The sequence below is a fragment of the Anomaloglossus baeobatrachus genome, chromosome 4, assembly GCF_048569485.1.
Source record: "Anomaloglossus baeobatrachus isolate aAnoBae1 chromosome 4, aAnoBae1.hap1, whole genome shotgun sequence".
NCBI classification, from domain to species: Eukaryota; Metazoa; Chordata; class Amphibia; order Anura; family Aromobatidae; genus Anomaloglossus; species Anomaloglossus baeobatrachus.
In genome coordinates this window covers 631,181,681-631,200,676 of record NC_134356.1, presented here as the reverse complement: position 1 = coordinate 631,200,676, position 18,996 = coordinate 631,181,681, and the positions used below count along the sequence as shown (strand labels likewise).

General features: G+C 41.6%; 1 protein-coding gene across 1 annotated transcript in view; it reads right to left on the bottom strand.

Annotated features, from left to right (window-relative positions):
- Positions 1–6,624: 6,624 nt before the first annotated feature.
- Positions 6,625–18,996, bottom strand: part of PLEKHA2 (pleckstrin homology domain containing A2) — a 119,663-nt gene continuing 107,291 nt past the window's right edge. Inside the window, exons 11-12 of the mRNA XM_075343018.1 lie at positions 15,859–15,936; positions 6,625–7,182 (exon numbers count right to left, since the gene is read on the bottom strand). Of these exons, the coding sequence (XP_075199133.1) occupies positions 6,871–7,182; positions 15,859–15,936 (390 nt within the window). The 3' untranslated portion in view covers positions 6,625–6,870. The remainder of the gene's footprint in view (positions 7,183–15,858; positions 15,937–18,996) is intronic.

Sequence of the window (18,996 nt, the reverse complement as noted above, 5' to 3'; positions counted from 1 at the left end):
AATGTCCTTCCTGACTCCACATCCGGCAATCAGACTAGTTCCCTGGATCAATACCCTGTCATAAAATCTAATATACATAACTGGTTATATTAAATTTTTCAAGAAAGGCGTCCAGGCTCTGCTTAAACGTTAGTAGTGAATCACTCATTACAACATCATGCGGCAGAGAGTTCCATAGTCTCACTGCTCGTACAGTAAAGAATCCTCGTCTGTGATTATGATTAAACCTTCTTTCCTCAAGACGTAGCGGATGCCCCCGTGTTCCAGTCGCAGGCCTAGGTGTAAATAGATCTTTGGAAAGGTCTCTGTACTGTCCCCTCATATATTTATACATTGTGATTAGATCTCCCCTAAGCCTTCGTTTTTCCAGACTAAATAACCCCAAGTTTAATAACCTGTCTTCGTATTGCAGCCCCCCCATTCCTCTAATAATCTTGGTCGCTCTTCTTTGCACCCTCTCCAGTTCAGCTATGTCCTTCTTATATATCGGTGACCAGAATTGTACACAGTATTCTAAGTGCGGTCGCACTAGTGACTTGTACAGAGGTAGAACTATATTTTTTTCATGAACCCTTATACCTCTTTTAATACATCCCATTATTTTATTAGCCCTGGCAGCAGCTGCCTGACACTGTCCACTAAAGTGAAGTTTACCATCCACCCATACACCCAAGTCTTTTTCTGTGTCTGTTTTACCCAGTGTTCTACAATTAAGTACATAATCATAAATGTTATTTCCTCTACCCAAGTGCATGACCTTACATTTATCTACATTAAACTTCAATTGCCACTTCTCAGCCCAATCCTCCAATTTACATAAATCTCCCTGTAATATAAAATTATCCTCCTCTGTATTGATTACCCTGCAGAGTTTAGTATCATCTGCAAATATTGAAATTCTACTCCGCATGCCCCCAACAAGGTCATTTATAAATATGTTGAAAAGAAGCGGGCCCAATACTGACCCCTGTGGTACCCCACTATGAACTGAGACCCAGTCCGAGTACGTACCATTAATAACCACCCTTTGTTGCCTATCACTGAGCCAGTTTTTAACCCAGTTACACATATTTTCCCCTATCCCCATTATTCTCATTTTATGTACCAACCTTTTGTGTGGCACCGTATCAAAAGCTTTTGAAAAGTCCATATACACAACATCCACTGCATTTCCCTGGTCCAGGCTTGAACTTACCTCTTCATAGAAGCTGATCAAATTAGTTTGACAGGATCGATCCCTCATAAACCCATGTTGATACTCTGTCATAAGGTTATTTTTCTTGAGATACTCCAGTATAGCATCTCTCAAGAAACCCTCAAGGATTTTACCAACCGTAGAGGTTAAACTTACCGGCCTATAATTTCCCGGCTCAGTTTTTGTCCCCTTTTTGAATATTGGCACCACATTTGCTATGCGCCAGTCCTGCGGTACCGACCCTGTTATTAAGGAATCTGAGAAGATTAAAAATAATGGTCTATCTATCACAGAACTCAATTCCTGTAGTACTCTGGGGTGTATGCCATCCGGGCCTGGAGATTTGTCAACCTTAGTGATTTCGAGGCGGCGGCGTACTTCCTGCTGGGTTAAGCAGGTAATATTCAAGGGTGAATTTATGGCATCACTGGTCATGTCATCTGCCATGGCATTTTCTTGTATAAAAACCGTAGAAAAAAAGTCATTCAGCAGGTTGGCTTTACCCTCATCCCCTTCCACCATTTCACCAAGACTATTTTTAAGGGGGCCAACACTATCGCTTTTCAGTTTTTTACTGTTTATGTAGTTAAAGAATATTTTAGGATTATTTTTACTTTCTCTCGCAATGAGTCTCTCTGTCTCAAACTTAGCTAACTTAATTTGCTTTTTACATATTTTATTTAATTTTCTATAATTATATAATGCCTCATCACTACCTACCCTCTTTAATTCTTTTAAGGCTTTCTGTTTTTCTTTTATTGCTTCCCTTACAGCTCTATTTAGCCATAGGGGTTTCCTCCTATTTCTAGCATGTTTGTTCCCATAGGGTATATTTTCTGCACAAGCCCTATTCAGGATGCTCATAAAAGTCTCCCATTTGCTTTGTGTACTTTTATTACTTAGTACATCATCCCAGTTTATTGCACTAAGATCATCTCTCAACCGTTTAAAATTTGCTTTCCTGAAGTTTAGTGTCCTTGTAGCCCCTCTACTATACATCTTACTAAAGAATACATGAAAACTTATTATTTTGTGATCACTATTCCCCAAGTAACCCCCAACTTGTATATTTGATATGCGGTCTGGCCTATTGGTTAGTACAAGGTCTAGTAGTGCTCCCCCTCTTGTGGGGTCCTGTACCATTTGTGAAAGGTAATTATCTTTCATTGTTATCAAAAATCTATTTCCTTTGCTGGAACTATATAGTTCACGTCTAAAAAATTGATACCATACAGGAGAGCAAATTTGAGTACTGAAAATTAATTCCACCCTTTCAGGACGCCTTAGCACTCCCCATCATAACAGATACCATCAGATGTCCTTCAATAGTTGCCCTCATCTTGTATTGGAAATGTAAATGAAGGGTAAAATTAAGTCCCTGATGTTCCAAAATCCAGTGGAATAATTAACTTTAAAGGACACAGCGTGCAGCCCGACAACATGTCTGTGATGTCATTCAAACCTTACAACATGATTATAACAAATTACATTTTATTATTCCTCAGTGGGATGTGACCCAGCAAATTAATGGGCATTAGTGCGTAAAGCCATTAATAACCGGCAAAGTCCAAATTCTTCACTGTTTGTCCACTGTCCGCACGTCCGATGTGACAAATATCTGTAGGAAGGCTTACATTTCATGTTCTCAGATGTCAGGATTAAGGAGGTGACATAATTTCACTGTGCTGTAATTAATTTTTATGTGTCGGAAAGGATCAAATGTTTTTAGTATAAGACCATTGCCAAGATGAGAATCTACGCAGACTCACCCAAGAACATTAACCCAAAACAACCTATGGAGCTAAGCGCTGCTCCTGCCAGGCCTGCAGGCAAATCTCTTATGGAAATCTCCTTTGTGTGATGGCTGACAAAGGAAGAACTATTTCTTTGATATGATTATTGCCCTATATAATTGTACTCATGAAAGTGAGGTGAACAGCTCCTCAGGCTAGTAAATATGGAAAGTGGGAGAACTTAAGATTTTTCATTCATATTGTGCGTGTAATGAGTCAATGATAATTGTATTGCACGGGTGGCATGGGTGGCTTGCTCTGTGTGTAGGACAAAAAGATAATTCTTCATTGTTATGTGATGTCCAGTCTAAAAGATCTGCAGATTGTTGGCTTTGCATCCATGATTAGTGTTGAGCGGACCCGAACTGTAAAAGTCCGGATCCGCGCGGTTTCAGCGTCCGATCCGGGTCCGACTTGGACACGGGAATCCGGCTGCACTATCCGGGTTCGGGCTCTCTCTCTCTTCCCGGATTCGTTCCCCATTGACTTACATTGGCCCGGATTCCGGATCGGATCCGGACTTCTGTGACAACGCGCGACGGATCCACCGGACCCGGATTATTAGCAATCCGCTCAACTCTACCCATGATTCTTGCTTCGAGAAAAGGAAACATCCAGTTAGTTGATGCTGGGACACAGTTTCAGGACTAAGAATGAATTGCAAGGAGGTATTCCGGAAAAATTCTCGAGTTTCCCAATGACTTCCATTATATTCATAACTCGAGTCAAGCCCATCCCAGCGCCCGACCTACTCATTTCAAGTACCGAACACCCGATCATGGTAGTGCTCGCTCATACCTAGTTACGAGTACCGAACACCCGATCATGGTAGTGCTCACTCATCACTAGTCAAGAGTACCGAGCAGCCGAGCATGTTAGTGCTTTCTCATCACTAGCTACAATTACCGAGCATGATAGTGCCCTCTCATCACTAGATACGAGTACCAAGCAGCCGAGCATGGTAGCGCTCACTCATCACTAGATACGAGTACTGAGCACCCGAGCATGGTAGTGCTCGCTCATCCCTAGTTTTGTCCAACCTGCTCATTTCAAGTACCGAACACCCGATCATGGTAGTGGTTGCTCATATTAAATGGCTGTTTGTCGAAAAATTATTTGAACAATGATCGTTTGGCCAACAAGCTATCTCAGTTGACTCTCTCGTACGTAAGTCTGCTTGTTTGGCCGAGTGCTTTTGTGTTCGCTATAAGAATCTGCACCAATTGACTTATCTCCATGACAATAATGGTATCGGCAGTCTAAAATCGGACATGCCATATCGACATCTACCCCAACCATCAGTTAGCCAGGACCACCATACATATTAGACTGTCGTTCGATCCCAAGTGGTTTACCGACATTACTCCAATGTGTATGGGGGCCGTAAGAGATCAGGTGCTTGCTTCAAAGCTTACTCATTTTATAGGCAGAGCAGTGCTTGTGCACTGCTCTGTATAGCACAGGCAATCAGATGATCGCAGCTTCAAGCCACCTAAATAGTAAATAGTAAAAGAAAAAAAAAGGGTAAAAAATATGGAAAAAAACATAAAAGTTCAAATCACCCCATTAAACATAAAACAATAAAAAAAAAAAAAAAACATATTTGGCATCGCCGCTTTTAGAAATGTCCGATCTATCAAAATATAAAACAAATTAATCTGATCAGTGAATTCGTAACAAGAAAGAAAATGAAAGAAACAGAATTATGATTTTTTTTTTTTGGGTTGCCCAATAGTGCAATAAAATACAATAAAAGGTGCTCAAAACATTGCATCTACCTCAATATGGTATCAGTAAAAGTGTCAGTTTAGGGTGCAAAAAATAAGCTATCACACAGCCCCAGATCCTAAAAATGATAATGTTACGGGTCTTGGAAAATGGTGACAAAAGTGAAATTCTTTTTTTTTTGATAAATTTCAGATTTTTTTTCACCACATAAATAAAAACCTATACATGTTTGGTATCTACGTAGTTTTACTGACAGGTAAGTTTTACCATATAGTGAACATGGTAAATAAACCGCCCCCCCCCTCTCAAAAAAAAAAAAATTGTGTAATTGCAATTTCACCGCACTTGAAATTTTTTCCCCATTTTCTAGTATACAATATGACGGAATGAATGGTGTCATTCAAAATTACAACTCGTTCCATACAAAACAAGCCCTCATATGGCTATATTGACAAAAATACCACGTCATGACTCTTGGAAGAAGGGGAGGAAAAAATGAAAAATGGAAAATCGCGGGGGGTGAAAGTGTTGAAAATGACCACTGTTTGAATTCAAGCACAACTTCACGCCCCGTTCCATGTTGTTGAATGTATTCTGTAGGATGCCTGGGGTCATAGCCTGAATGTTCTCTCGGAGTCCCTGTTATTTTTGTGGTTTGTTATTGTACACCTGACCTTTCAAATGGCACCAAAGGAAAAATCCATGTTGAATCAGGCGATCTTAGTAGCCACAGTCCCTTGGAGATTACCCCGTCATCACAGAAGGCTTCCATCTCTGTCATGCTGACATCTGACATGTGACACATTGCACCATCCTCTTAGAAGTAGCTTATTCTAAGTTCCTCATCGTCCAGCTCATTGGTGAAGGTTTGGAAGAATTCCATGTACACCGCTGTTGTCACTGTTGCTTCAAAAAAATATGGGGCCAATGGAAATGATATAACAAACATAAACTTTTACTGGTTGAAGTGGTGTCTCGTAAAGTGTATGGGTTGTCAGCTGCCCAAGTACAGGTGTTTGGTGAATTGAGATAGCCACGTCATGAATGAGTCATCACTGTGTCATAAGGATGCTAAGAGGGACAGCTCAGCCGCCCAATATATGGCAGGGGGGTGCTGGGCTGTCAAGATTCCGAATGACAGCAAATCCGCCTAATCTGGTACTGGAGTAGGCTGAGCTGTTCCCATCCAAATTGAGGATTGCTTCGCAGCCTTATCACCAGCTGGGGCTGCTGGACTTCCTCCAGTTATTGCCCTTTAGTTTGATTACCTGGCTAGTTAGCTGGCTGGCAGTGGTCAGATCACTGACAGTTGTATCTTTGAGCACAGGAACAATAGGCTCGTAGACACCACTGAGATCAGTCTCTCATTGGTTGTTGCCCAACCTCTGCCCTCGCATCTCACTACCCATTTGCTAAGCCCCTTTGTCTTTATCCGCTACCTTCCTGGAATTCTTACCTCAGACCGTGACCTGGACACCACTAGGGATTCTTCACAATTCCTTCTCTGCAAGATCAGAAGACCAATAATGGTTGCGACACCCCTTCCAAAACATGTCACCTAGGGATTCTTCCCATTCTGTCACTGGACACCTTCTCTGCAGGACAACTAAACTATTAATGGTTATAACTCCTCTCCTAACACTAAACTACTAGGGATTCTTCCCCTTTCTCCACTAGACACTTTTTCTGCAGGACCCCATCACCAATAAGGTTTGCAACATCCCTCAACGCTAGACCACCGGTTATCAGATGTATAATGAAAACATATCATTTTGGATTATTTGGGTTTTTTGCACTGTCCATTATGTAACCTTAACGTCAAGATGAACAAGGCCTACCTCTGATCATAATGTCAGAAGAACATGTCATGATATACCGGTACACACCAGTTCCCGACAAAAGTCATTTTGTACATGGCTAGGGCATCGGCTAGAAAAACTGGTCACTGTTTATTATATTGAGTTGAAACAAGATCAGAAAATTTCACAGTCAAATGCCAATACCATGGCAGTAACAAAGCAAGGAAGCGATTTAGGTAGTATCTCGTCAAAAATACTGTATAACGGTTCACCCGGTATGTAATACACAAAGAGTCTGTAGATGTGGCAGCCATCTTGTCTCTTTTGCAGACCAGCTTTGTAAGCTAAGGCTTGGTTACACATCTGAAGTACGGATTTTTATGTTATCTATATCATATAGGAATGGGTCATCTGTTAACCGCTGGGGTTCAGACATGTGCCTGGCTCGTACCCCCAAATCACCGTCAATAGAACCCCCCAATGTCACTTCTCCAATTGACTCTGCTTCACATTTTGGTATTGGAGTCCATGGTTGCCATGTTGATTTGATTGACACTGATTTTCCCAGGGGCCGTTTGACATCACGTGGTGGTAGAGAGTGGACGGAGGCCGGGGAAGAGGCTGGAATAGAGGTACGGTGTAAGGACATGGTACGGCCAAAAGACTCCTGTGGAGAGAAAAGAAGGTGGGCATCGGTAATTTGTGATCACTAAGGATCGAGGACATGGAGAATTGCTGGAAAATTTCATTTCACAGAGACCTTTAAAATACTCCTGACAAAACGGACTTTGATATAACCGATACTATTCCCAAGAGGGCCGTCTCCAGCTTTATAACGGCCCTTGGGCCCCTCTTTGCTTTTCCTCCTCTCCTTCCAGGAGATAACTTTTTATTTTCTGATCAGTCTCTGTACTTTGTATCGGCATCATTATTGGATTCCGACTTTTTGATCTCTTTTTAGTCCATTCTTTTGAGAGGCGAAATAACCAAAAAATAAGGAATTCTAACTGTACAATTTTTTTTTTCTTGTTTTGACTTTTTTTTTATTTTCCATTTACTGTATGGGATAAATATTAAAATATTTTTTTATTAGGAAATACCTCCAATTAGAAATGTAGTATAGGTCTCCTGATATAGCCATGTCTCTTACCTCATGTGCAGGGCATTGCAGCTTATGTATCCATGATTATGACCACTCCTATAGTGACAGTTAGTTGCTCATGGTTGTAATCATGGATACCAAAGTTACTGCAATGCCCTGCACATGAGGTAAAAGCCATAGCTTGTTAGGAGAACTATACTACATTTCTAATTAGAGGGATTTGCTATTATTATTATTACAGCTACTACATATTGGGATAGTAGCCTTACTCTTATTTTTGGCATTTTTTTTGAAAAATTGTGTGGGGCTAAGGCTACTTTCACACATCCGGTTTTTGCTCTGCGGCACAACACGGCGCTCTGCAGAAAAACCGCAACTGTTTTTTTTGCCGCTGGTTGCGTTTTTTTTTTTGCATAGACTTACATTAGTGCCGTATTGTGCCGCATGGGCTTGCGTTCGGTCCGGTTTTTGCCGCATGCGGCAGATTTAGCCGATGCCGCGGCCGGATGGAACGTTCCCTGGCACGTTTTTTGCTCCGGCAAAAAAAAAAAAAACACATTGCGCCGCATCCGGCCGCTGCGGCGCATTTTTCAATGCATGCCTATGGACGCCGGATGCGGCGCGATGCGGAAAAAAACGCATCCGGCCGCCGCATGCGGTTTCTTCCACTGCGCATGCTCAGTAGCATGCCGCAACCGGAAAAAAACGTACGGGCCGCATGTAAAAACTTATGCAAAGGATGCAGTGTTTTCGCCGCATCCGTTGCATAGGTTTCACAGCCAGATTGAGCCGCACTGCTAAAACCGGATGTGTGAAAGTAGCCTTAGCTGGAGGTAAGATTTGCCTGTAAATGACACCAGAAATTGGTGCAAATCATAGCGGAAATCTAAACAAGCTTATAAGTAGCATAGATTTCTGCTTGTGGTGTACAGAAAGAACAACATACACTAATTTTATAAAAGTTGTGCAACTCTATCAACTGGTGACATTTATTATCCAAACTATCTAAAAATCTGTGTTGTGCAATTCTCCGGTTCCTCTTTCATTATAGGAAATTTGTCTGTACAATCAGATACCATTCATTGTGACAAAAAAAAGCAGCGATAAGAAACCTGCGACTGTATACTGTAATTTATAATCTTACTGGATTATATATAATACACTAAGTGGGAAATACATAAAATATGTACGGTAATTCATACAACATATAGATATATTAATACTATCAGATATCTAGAATAATAATGCTATATAAAGTAATACTATACAAAATAATAAATATAAAATAGTGTAATACTATAGAAAATATATACAAAATAATATATGGTATGAAAACACTAAACACTACATACAATAATATAATGGTATAATACTATATATAATATATATATAAAATTATACATAAAAGATAATGATATAATATATAACATATACAAATAATAGTACGCTATAATGTTATAATACAACAATGCTATTATAGCTATTATATATATATATATATATATACTGTATATATATTAGCTGTAGTACCCGGGCGTTGCCCGGGATAGTAACTGTCTCTCTCCTAGTCTCTGTCTGTGTGTCGCTGTCTGTCTCTTTCCTTGTCTGTCTGTTTCTATCTCTTTGTCTCTATTTGCATCAGTCTATCTCTCTCTCTCTCTCTGTCTCTTTGCCCGGCTGTCTCTTTGCCCAGCTGTCTCCTTGCCCGGCTGTCTCTTTCCAGAGCTGTCTCTTTCCAGGGCTGTCTCTTTCCAGGGCTGTCTCTTTCCAGAGCTGTCTCTTTCCAGGGCTGTCTCTTTCCAGGGCTGTCTCTTTCCAGAGCTGTCTCTTTCCAGAGCTGTCTCTTTCCAGGGCTGTCTCTTTCCAGGGCTGTCTTTTTCCAGAGCTGTCTCTTTCCAGGGCTGTCTTTTTCCAGAGCTGTCTCTTTCCAGGGCTGTCTCTTTCTAGGTCTGTCTCTTTCTAGGTCTGTCTCTTTCTAGGTCTGTCTCTTTCTAGGTCTCTCTCTGTCTGTCTGTCTCTTTCTGTCTCTCTATCCGTCTCACCACCGACATCTTTTTACCTCACACATAAGCTTCTTATACTAACAGTTTATTTTGTTCCTATAGCAACCCCTGACAGTTGCTATTTATAGCCTATAGCTCCCAGCTCCATTCAGTTTAATGGCTGCAGGATTTTTGTAGAGTAACTGGAAAGCACGGGGTTAAATTTTCCCGCCCAAACATGGTCTATGACGTTCCCTGGGTCACATGGAGTGTCTGTGCAAAATTTCGTGATTGTAAATACGACAGTGCGGATTCCTTTAGCGGACATACACACATACATACACACACATACATACACACATACATACACTGAGCTTTATATATGTTAGATATATATATATATATATATATATATATATATATATATATACACTGTATATATCTAATATATAAAGCTGAGTGTATGTGTGTATGCATATGTGTGTGTGTGTTTGTGTGTCCACTAAAGGAATCCGCACCGTCACTTTTACAATCACAAAATTTTGCACAGACACTCCATGTGACCCAAGGAACGTTGTAGACTATGTTTTCAAGAAAAAATGTAACCCCGCGCTTTACAGTTACTCTCCAAAAAACCTGCTTACATTAAAGTGAATGGCGCCTAGAACTACTGGTTATTAATTGCAGGTGTGATTGGTTGCTATAGGAGCAAAGGACATTCATAGTATAATAAGCTTTTATGTGAGGTAATAAGATGTCAGTGGGGAGATGGATAGAGGGGGCGTCAGAGACAGACAGAGACTGACAGGGAAAGAGACAAACAGGGAGAGAGACAGACAGAGACAGACGGGGAAAGAGACGGACGGGCAAAGAGACAGACGGGCAAAGAGACAGACGGGCAAAGAGACAGACGGGCAAAGAGACAGACGGGCAAAGAGACAGACAGAGACAGGCAGACGGGGCCAGAGACAGGCAGACGGGGCCAGAGACAGGCAGACAGGGAAAGAGACAGGCAGACAGGGAAAGAGACAGGCAGACAGGGAAAGAGACAGGCAGACAGGGAAAGAGACAGGCAGACAGGGAAAGAGACAGACGGGCAAAGAGACAGACGGGCAAAGAGACAGACGGGCAAAGAGACAGACGGGCAAAGAGACAGACGGGCAAAGAGACAGACGGGCAAAGAGACAGACGGGCAAAGAGACAGACGGGCAAAGAGACAGACAGAGACAGGCAGACGGGGCCAGAGACAGGCAGACGGGGCCAGAGACAGGCAGACAGGGAAAGAGACAGGCAGACAGGGAAAGAGACAGGCAGACAGGGAAAGAGACAGGCAGAGAGACAGACAAAGACAGATGGGGAAAGAAACAGACCTGGATAGAGACAGACAAGGAAAGAGACAGACAGAGACAGGACGACTGGGAAAGAGACAGACAGCAAAAGACACAGACAAAGAGATGGACAAAGATAGACAGGGAAAGAGACAGGAAGAGAGACGAGGAGACAGACGGGGAAAGAGACAGACATGGAAAGAGACCAATGGGGAAAGAAACAGAGAGATAAAGACAGAGGGGGAAAGAGACAGACGGGCAAAGAGACAGACAGAGACAGGCAGACGGGGCCAGAGACAGGCAGACGGGGCCAGAGACAGGCAGACGGGGCCAGAGACAGGCAGACGGGGCCAGAGACAGGCAGACAGGGACAGAGACAGGCAGACAGGGACAGAGACAGGCAGACAGGGAAAGAGACAGACATAGAGACAGACAAAGACAGATGGGGAAAGAGACAGACCTGGATAGAGACAGACAAGGAAAGAGACAGGACGACTGGGAAAGAGACAGACAGCAAAAGACACAGACAAAGATAGACAAAGATAGACAGGGAAAGAGACAGGAAGAGAGATGGGGAGACAGACTGGGAAAGAGACAGACCTGGAAAGAGACCAATGGGGAAAGAAACAGAGAGATGAAGACAGAGGGGGAAAGAGACAGACAGACGGGGAAAGAGACAGATGGGGAAAGAGACAGATGGGGAAAGAAGACAAACGGGGCAAGAGAAAGACCTGGAAAGAGACAGATGGGGCAAGAGACAGACGGGGCAAGAGAGAGACAGATGGACAGACACAGAGATAGAGACAGAGACAGACAGAGACAGACACAGAGATAAAGACAGATACAGACAGAGACAGACACAGAGATAAAGACAGATACAGAGACACAGAGATAGAGACAGATAGACTGATACAGAGACAGACAGAGAGATAGAAACAAGCAGACAGAGACATAGACACAGACAGACAAGGAAAGAGAAAGACAGACAGACACACAGAGACTAGGAGAGAGACAGTGACAGTACAGTAGTATATATACAGTATATATATATGTAATAGATAGATAGATCTATATCTAGCTATATATATATATATATATATATATATATATATATGTATATATATATATATATATATATATATATATATATATATATATATATACAGTATGTTATATATATATAATACTATAGAGGGTAACACTATAATAGTGTATACATTATATATATAAAATATTACACTGTAATGCTATGAGAAAATACATAAAAAAAATGTACTATACATAATAATGAATGACTATATAAATTAACATAGAGACAATTTCAGGTTATATCACATTTTAAAGGGATATGGTGAAACATTTACAGGCATCCAGGCTGTGCCACCCACATAAAGGGCAGATTTATTACTACTTTATATGATGACATGATCTTAATCTGTTTTACATTCCAAACATGAAATTGCAAAATCTTGTTTTCCTACATGTAGAGGCTAAATATAGTGTGTTGTGAAATCTCAGTCTTATTTGTGAGTGCAAAGGGAGAAAATTAAAAGGGAACTTAAATATTCATCCATCCTAAATCTAAAAAAAAAATTGAATTTAAATTTTTAAGGGTTTTCCCACAAACAAATTTGATTTGAATCCATAGATCTTGGAATAATAATTATGTCCACAATTGGATGTGTTTAGAAAAAAAAATGTTCCCGTGCTGAGATAATCTTATATACAGTGTGTGTCCCTGCTATGTGCTGTGTAATGGCCGTGTCTGACCATACAGGGACATGGTCTGATCACATCACAGATTCTGGGCAGGGGAGGACGCAAAAGAGTGTACAGACATTATTGCACGGGATCACAAATAATACTTTCTTTGAGGTAAAACATTTTTAAAAACAGACAAGGAAATGTTTTACTTCACAGAAAGAATCAGCTGTGATTCTGTGCTGTAATGTGTGTATACTGTTTTGTGTCCTCCTCGGCCCAGGAGCTGTGGTATGATCAGACCATGTCTCTGTACGGTCAGACACGGCCATTACACAGTACACAGCAGGGACACATATATAAGATTATCTCAGCACAGGAACATTTTTTTTAAACACATCCAATTGTGGAAATTATTATTATTCCAAGATCTATGGATAATAATTAACTTTATTCATGGGAAAAACCCCTTTAACTTAAAACTTGTAATGTTTTACTTGTGTGTGATATTAGAGTAAATGTGCAATATTCTGTCGTCTATATGTCGGAGACTCTTAGGAGATGACCCTGTTTTGTAGAACAGCAGGTGTCCATTGTATTATGGATCTATGGATTCAAAATGCGCCTTAAAGGGGAAGTCCAAATTTCTATTATGTCTACCTATATTAATTACTAATGTAACTCCTTTTCTAATGCACTTCATTTACAAGTTCCCTTCTGTATCCAGTCTGAGTTTTTTTACTTACTTCCAATGACAATTCGTTTGAGTTTCCCAGTATACACTTGGGATTCTCAAACGGATCATCATCAGGTTGCGGGGGCAAGACATCTTTTTCCTCCCTGAAACAAAGTGTAATTGGGGACGGGACTGTGGCCACTCGCCACAGTTTCTTTCCCTGCCCTGACATGGGATGTCATCAGGCCTCAGAAGCCGGGCTGTGTCTTTTCTACTGAGCATGCGCTGGTTGTCAATTCCGACGAATACTCAGTATGGTCTTCTTTAACATCATGCTCCTTTGTTGCGCTCCTTAGCCTGTTTACCACGATCCTTTGTTGCACTGCTTCACTGGCTCAACAGGTTTCCTTACCAGATATGTGGTGGATTTCATGCTGACACATACTCAGTACCTTCTTGCTATTCAGGGGTGAGATTTCACATGTTGTTTAGTTTCTCTTGGTGCTGAAACAGTTAATGTCAGTTTTGCTGCTAGCAGCTTTCCTGCAGTGCATTTCAGCTGCAGCTGCTCTGTAGCTATACCCCTTTGTGTTTAATTATCAGGGTTTACCTTCAATCTTTGTATTCTGGCCCCCTTGGTGGAAGGAACGGTGAAGGAGTGTTCCAGAAGCCGGACTTTATCCTTTTGTTGCTGTCTCCCATGTTTGTCTCACTTTTCCTTGTGTCATCTCAGTGCAGCGATAGGGCTAGAATCTCCCACCTGCCAACACACTAGCCAGGGCAACTACAGGGTTTTTTCAGGGTCTCAGGTTCCTGTTTGGCAACAGTTGAGGAGACTGTATAGAGCCTGGCTAGGAGAGTAGTGACAGCTGCAGGTGAGGATAGGAGGTGTCCCATCTACCCCTCTCACTAGACCTAGGGATCACCATTTTTATTGTGTCCCCGCTGTTCCCCCCTTCTTGTCATATTTTGTTGTTGTATTTTTGTTGTACATCACACATCGTTTGGTCTGAACGAGTGTGCCATGTCGAAAAAACGTGACAAAAAGTGAGTAGATTAGTAATAAAAATAGATAGACATACAGAATTAAATTCACCATTAGTGTTGGACTATCCCTTTAAGGCTGCTGTACATCTTATTTAGGTGTCAGTTAAAAGTTAATTTGGCCAACAGCTATTCATCCATACACATGATTGGCATTTGTGTTTTCAATGGGGAGAGAAGAGACCAAAAGAGAGAAGAAAAGGATGGGGTCTTTGTATTTAAACTGCCTTTTGTCCCCCAACATTAGTCTTCAGTGGAGTTTCAGGAGGATCCATACATATTTGATGGTTTTCTGTCTCGCTTGGACCCTTATTGATGCCCCCCGATCTAGAAAATAGTGTCCCAGGGTCTCCATGTGAATGGGAAGGTAATGTACATGCTTGACCCCTGTCTTAAAGGGAACCTGTCATCATATTTGGCCCCTATGAGCTGTAGCACCACCAGTGAGCTCTTATATACTGCATTCCAGAATCTAATATATAAAGCTGAATATGTGTGTGTGTGTGTGTGTGTGTGTGTGTGTGTGTGTGTGTGTGTGTCTGGGATTGGCATCTCCACCGTCACAGCTACAGCCACAAAATTTTGCACACTCACACGTCTGGACCCAGAGAGCGTCATAGGCTGTGTTGTGAGGCGAAATTTTAACCCCGCGCGTTCCAATTTACCAATCTATTTTGCCCCCTATCTACATAATGGGGAAAAAGTGAAACGAAAAGTGTATCCGCACCGTCGCATTTACAATCACGAAATTTTGCACAGACACCTCATGTGACCCTCCTCTCTGCTGCAATCGCCGTCCTCTTTGTTCGCAGGCCCGTGTGTATCATGCATCATACACAAAGACCGGCATTGCAGTCCTGCGCAGGTGCACTATGATCTGCTCTGCTAAGGGCAGATCAAAGTATTGTAGTGCGCATGTATGGGCGGGCGGTCTTTCACCTTTCCTCGCGCCTGCGCATTACAGTACATTGATCTGCCATCAGAAGGGTAGATCAAAGTGCGCCTGTGTAGATGACGTAGAACACTTCATCGACACTGGGCTGGGTAGAAAGAGGACGGCGAGCGCAGCAGAGAGGAGGCGCTGGACCAGAGACCAGCGACACCCATCGGACTGGACCGCCCCTTGGTGATAATAATAAAAAACACCTTTATGTTGTACACAGCGGCCTGGGCTCTTATATACAGTACTGTATTCTGAAACGCTGTATATAAGAGCTCACTGGTGGTGGCCGTAGCTTATAGGGGCCAAATCTGGTGACAGGTTCCCTTTAACAGAGCAGTGGTCAGGCTCTTACAGACACACAAATTAGTGGTCATGCATGGGTACTAGCACTCCATTCACACGAGGGCACAGGATCTTGTGGTGGGCGCAGTAGTCAGACACCAGCAATCATACATTAATCTCCTATTCCATAGGGTGGTGATGCTCTACATGACTGCAGTCTGTTTCCTTATAATGAGTTCAGCATATGAGGGCGAATACCGTAGACTATGGCGGATGTGTACCTACCCGACAGCGGGTCCTTAAGGTTTGAATGGCGGCATTGATTGCCTTTATCCAGCTGTGCATCTCCTGAGGACTGTCAGTCTGTAAGGAAACAGAACACAGGGTATAATACAAGTATAGGTCAGACTACACACAGTCTGTGTATGTGGTCTAGCAACACATAAAAGAAAAAAGTCGCTATATAAAAATGGTGAATCAGTACAAATAATCCAAAATTGTAATAAAAACATTTGAAAAGTGCAAAACAGCACAAACTAAACACAAGACCTACCAAGAACCTAGATACGTTTTAGGGTCAAAAATACCCCTATCTCATCACATACGACGGCAAACCCGCTAGTATAGAAAATACAACATACCACGTAAAGAGTAAAGTACCAAGTGCAAAGAAAATCTGAGCAATAAGATCCAAGATAAGAAATCGAGAACACTAAGAAATAATATAATAATAAATATATATATATTAGTTGTACTGTCACTGTCTCTCTCCTAGTCTCTGTTTGTATGTCTCTGTCTGTCTGTCTGTCTGTCTCTGTCTGCTTGTTTCTAGAAGTATATCTGTCTCTATCTGTGTGTCTGTCTGTCTCTCTTTCTCTGTGTCTGTCTGTCTCTCTCTTTCACCGTCTGTCTCTTGCCCCATCTTTCTCTTGCCCAGTCTGTCTCTTTCCCCGTCTGTCTTTATCTCTCTATTTCTTTCCCTATTGGTCTCTTTCCCAGGTCTGTCTCTTTCCAGGTCTGTCTCCCCATCTCTTTTCCTGTCTCTTTCCCTGTCTGTCTTTGTCCATCTTTTTGTCTGTGTCTTTTGCTGTCTGTCTCTTTCCCTGTCTTACTGTCTATGTCCCCGTCTGCCTGTCTCTATCTGTCTCTTTACCCGTCTCTCTCTTTCCAAGTCAGTCTCTTTTCCTGTTTGTCTCTTTCCCCGTCTGTCTCTTTCTCTTTCCCCGTCTGTCTGTCTGTCTCTCTCTGTCTGTCTCTTTCCCCATCTGTCTCTGTCTGTCTTTTTCCCTGTCTGTCTCTCTCCCTGTCTGTCTCTTTCCCTGTCTGTCTGTCTATCTCTCTGTCTTTCTCTGTCTGTCTCGCTCTATCCGTCTCCCCACCGACATCATATTACCTCACACATAAGCTTCTTATACTGTCCTTTGTTCCTATAGCAACCAATCACAGCTGCTATTAATAACCAGTATTTCCAGGCTCCATTCACTTTAATAGAAGCAGGTTTTTTGGAGAGTAACTGTAAAGTGCGGGGTTAAATTTTTTCGGCAAAACATAGTCTACGACGTTTCCTGAGTCACATGGGGTATCTGTGCAAAATTTCGTGATTGTAAATGTGACTGTGCGGATTCCTTTAGTGGACATACACACACACATACACTCGGCTTTATATATTATTATATATATATATATATATATATATATATATATATATATATATATATATATATATAATTCTAAATGTTACTTAAGTGAATACTACAAAAAGATGAATAAGGGAGTATGTAAGCACCACGAGTATCACCACAAATATGACTTCCTCAGGGGGCAATATGGCTTCTTTATAGTATTCTCTTTGGTAATATTTACAATTGCTTATATAATTATATTATTGTTTTATTTAGTGGTATACTTTACCAAGGTAATAAATTGAGAATACTAATAAATAATAGAACAATAAATGTATATAAAATTATAAGTATTACCTAAGTGCATACTACAAAAAAGTCAGAGATGCTAAAGGCCGCTTTACACGCAGTGACATCGATAAAGCGATGTCGTTGGGGTCACGGAATTCATGACGCACATCCGGCCGCGTTAGCGATGTCGTTGCATGTGACACCTATGAGCAATCGACAAAAGTTAACAAAATCATGCCAAATCGCTAATCGTTGACATGCTCCCCTATTCCCAATTATCGTTGCTGCTGCAGGTACGATGTTGTTCCTCGCTCCTGCGGCAGCATACATTGCTATGTGTGACACCGCAGGAACGAGGAACCTCACCTTACCTGCGGCCGCCGGCAATGAGGAAGGAAGCAGGTGGGCGGGATGTTACATCCGCTCATCTCCGCCCCTCCGCTTCTATTGGGCGCCCGCTTAGTGACGTCGCTGTGACGGCTAACGAACCCCCCCCTTAGAAAGGAGGCGGTTCGCTGGTCACAGCGACGTCGCTAGGCAGGTAAGTAGTGTGATGAGTGTAAGCGATGTTGTGCGGCTGTGCGCCACGGGCAGCGATTTGCCCGTGACGCACAACCGATGGGGGAGGGTACGCACGCTAGCGATACCGATAGCGATATCGCAGCGTGTAAAGCGGCCTTTAAGGTGAATAAGGGAGTATCGCCATAAATGTGACTTCCTCAGGGAGCAATAACCTATTTGGCTTCTTTGTAGTAATTACTTTGGTAATATTTATATTTTCAAGATTTATATTTTCTTATACAGTATAATTATATTATTATATTTATTGTATATTTTACCAAGATAATAAATCGAGAAGACGAATAAATAATATAACAATAATATATATATAAAATTATAAATACTTCAAAAAAGTCAGAGATACCTAAGGTGAATAAAGAAGTATGTGGAAACACCACGAGTATCGCCACAAATGTGACTTCCTCCGGGGGCAATATCCTCTTTGGCCTCTTTATAGTATTTACTCTGGTAATATTTATAAATGATTATATAATTTGTTATTTTATTTATTGATATACTTTATTTGGTGTATCTATTATCTTGAGCCTCCATATATATCACTTTTAACAGAATGTGATATCCTATTGGGTTTGCCTTATATGATGAGATATTTCTTAGCTCAACACTTTAGGGTTTTGGGAAATCTTGCCTTTAGTTTTGTCCTGTTTTGCATTTTTTAAATGTTTTTAATGGATTTTTTTTTGCACTGATTCACCTAATAAACAATAATAGAGGGACTTTGTCAGCAGGTTTTTGCTATGTAATCTGAGAGCAGCATAATGTAGGGACAGAGACTTTGATTTTATTGAAATAGCAAAACCCAGCCAAGAAAGTGATACATCCCTGGGAATCAGTGTTTTATCAGCAGATTATCCCTTCAGGACTAGGTGTCTTGTGACTCTTGGTGCAACCACGGCTGCACCGCTGATTAGCAGCTCTCCGTCAATAT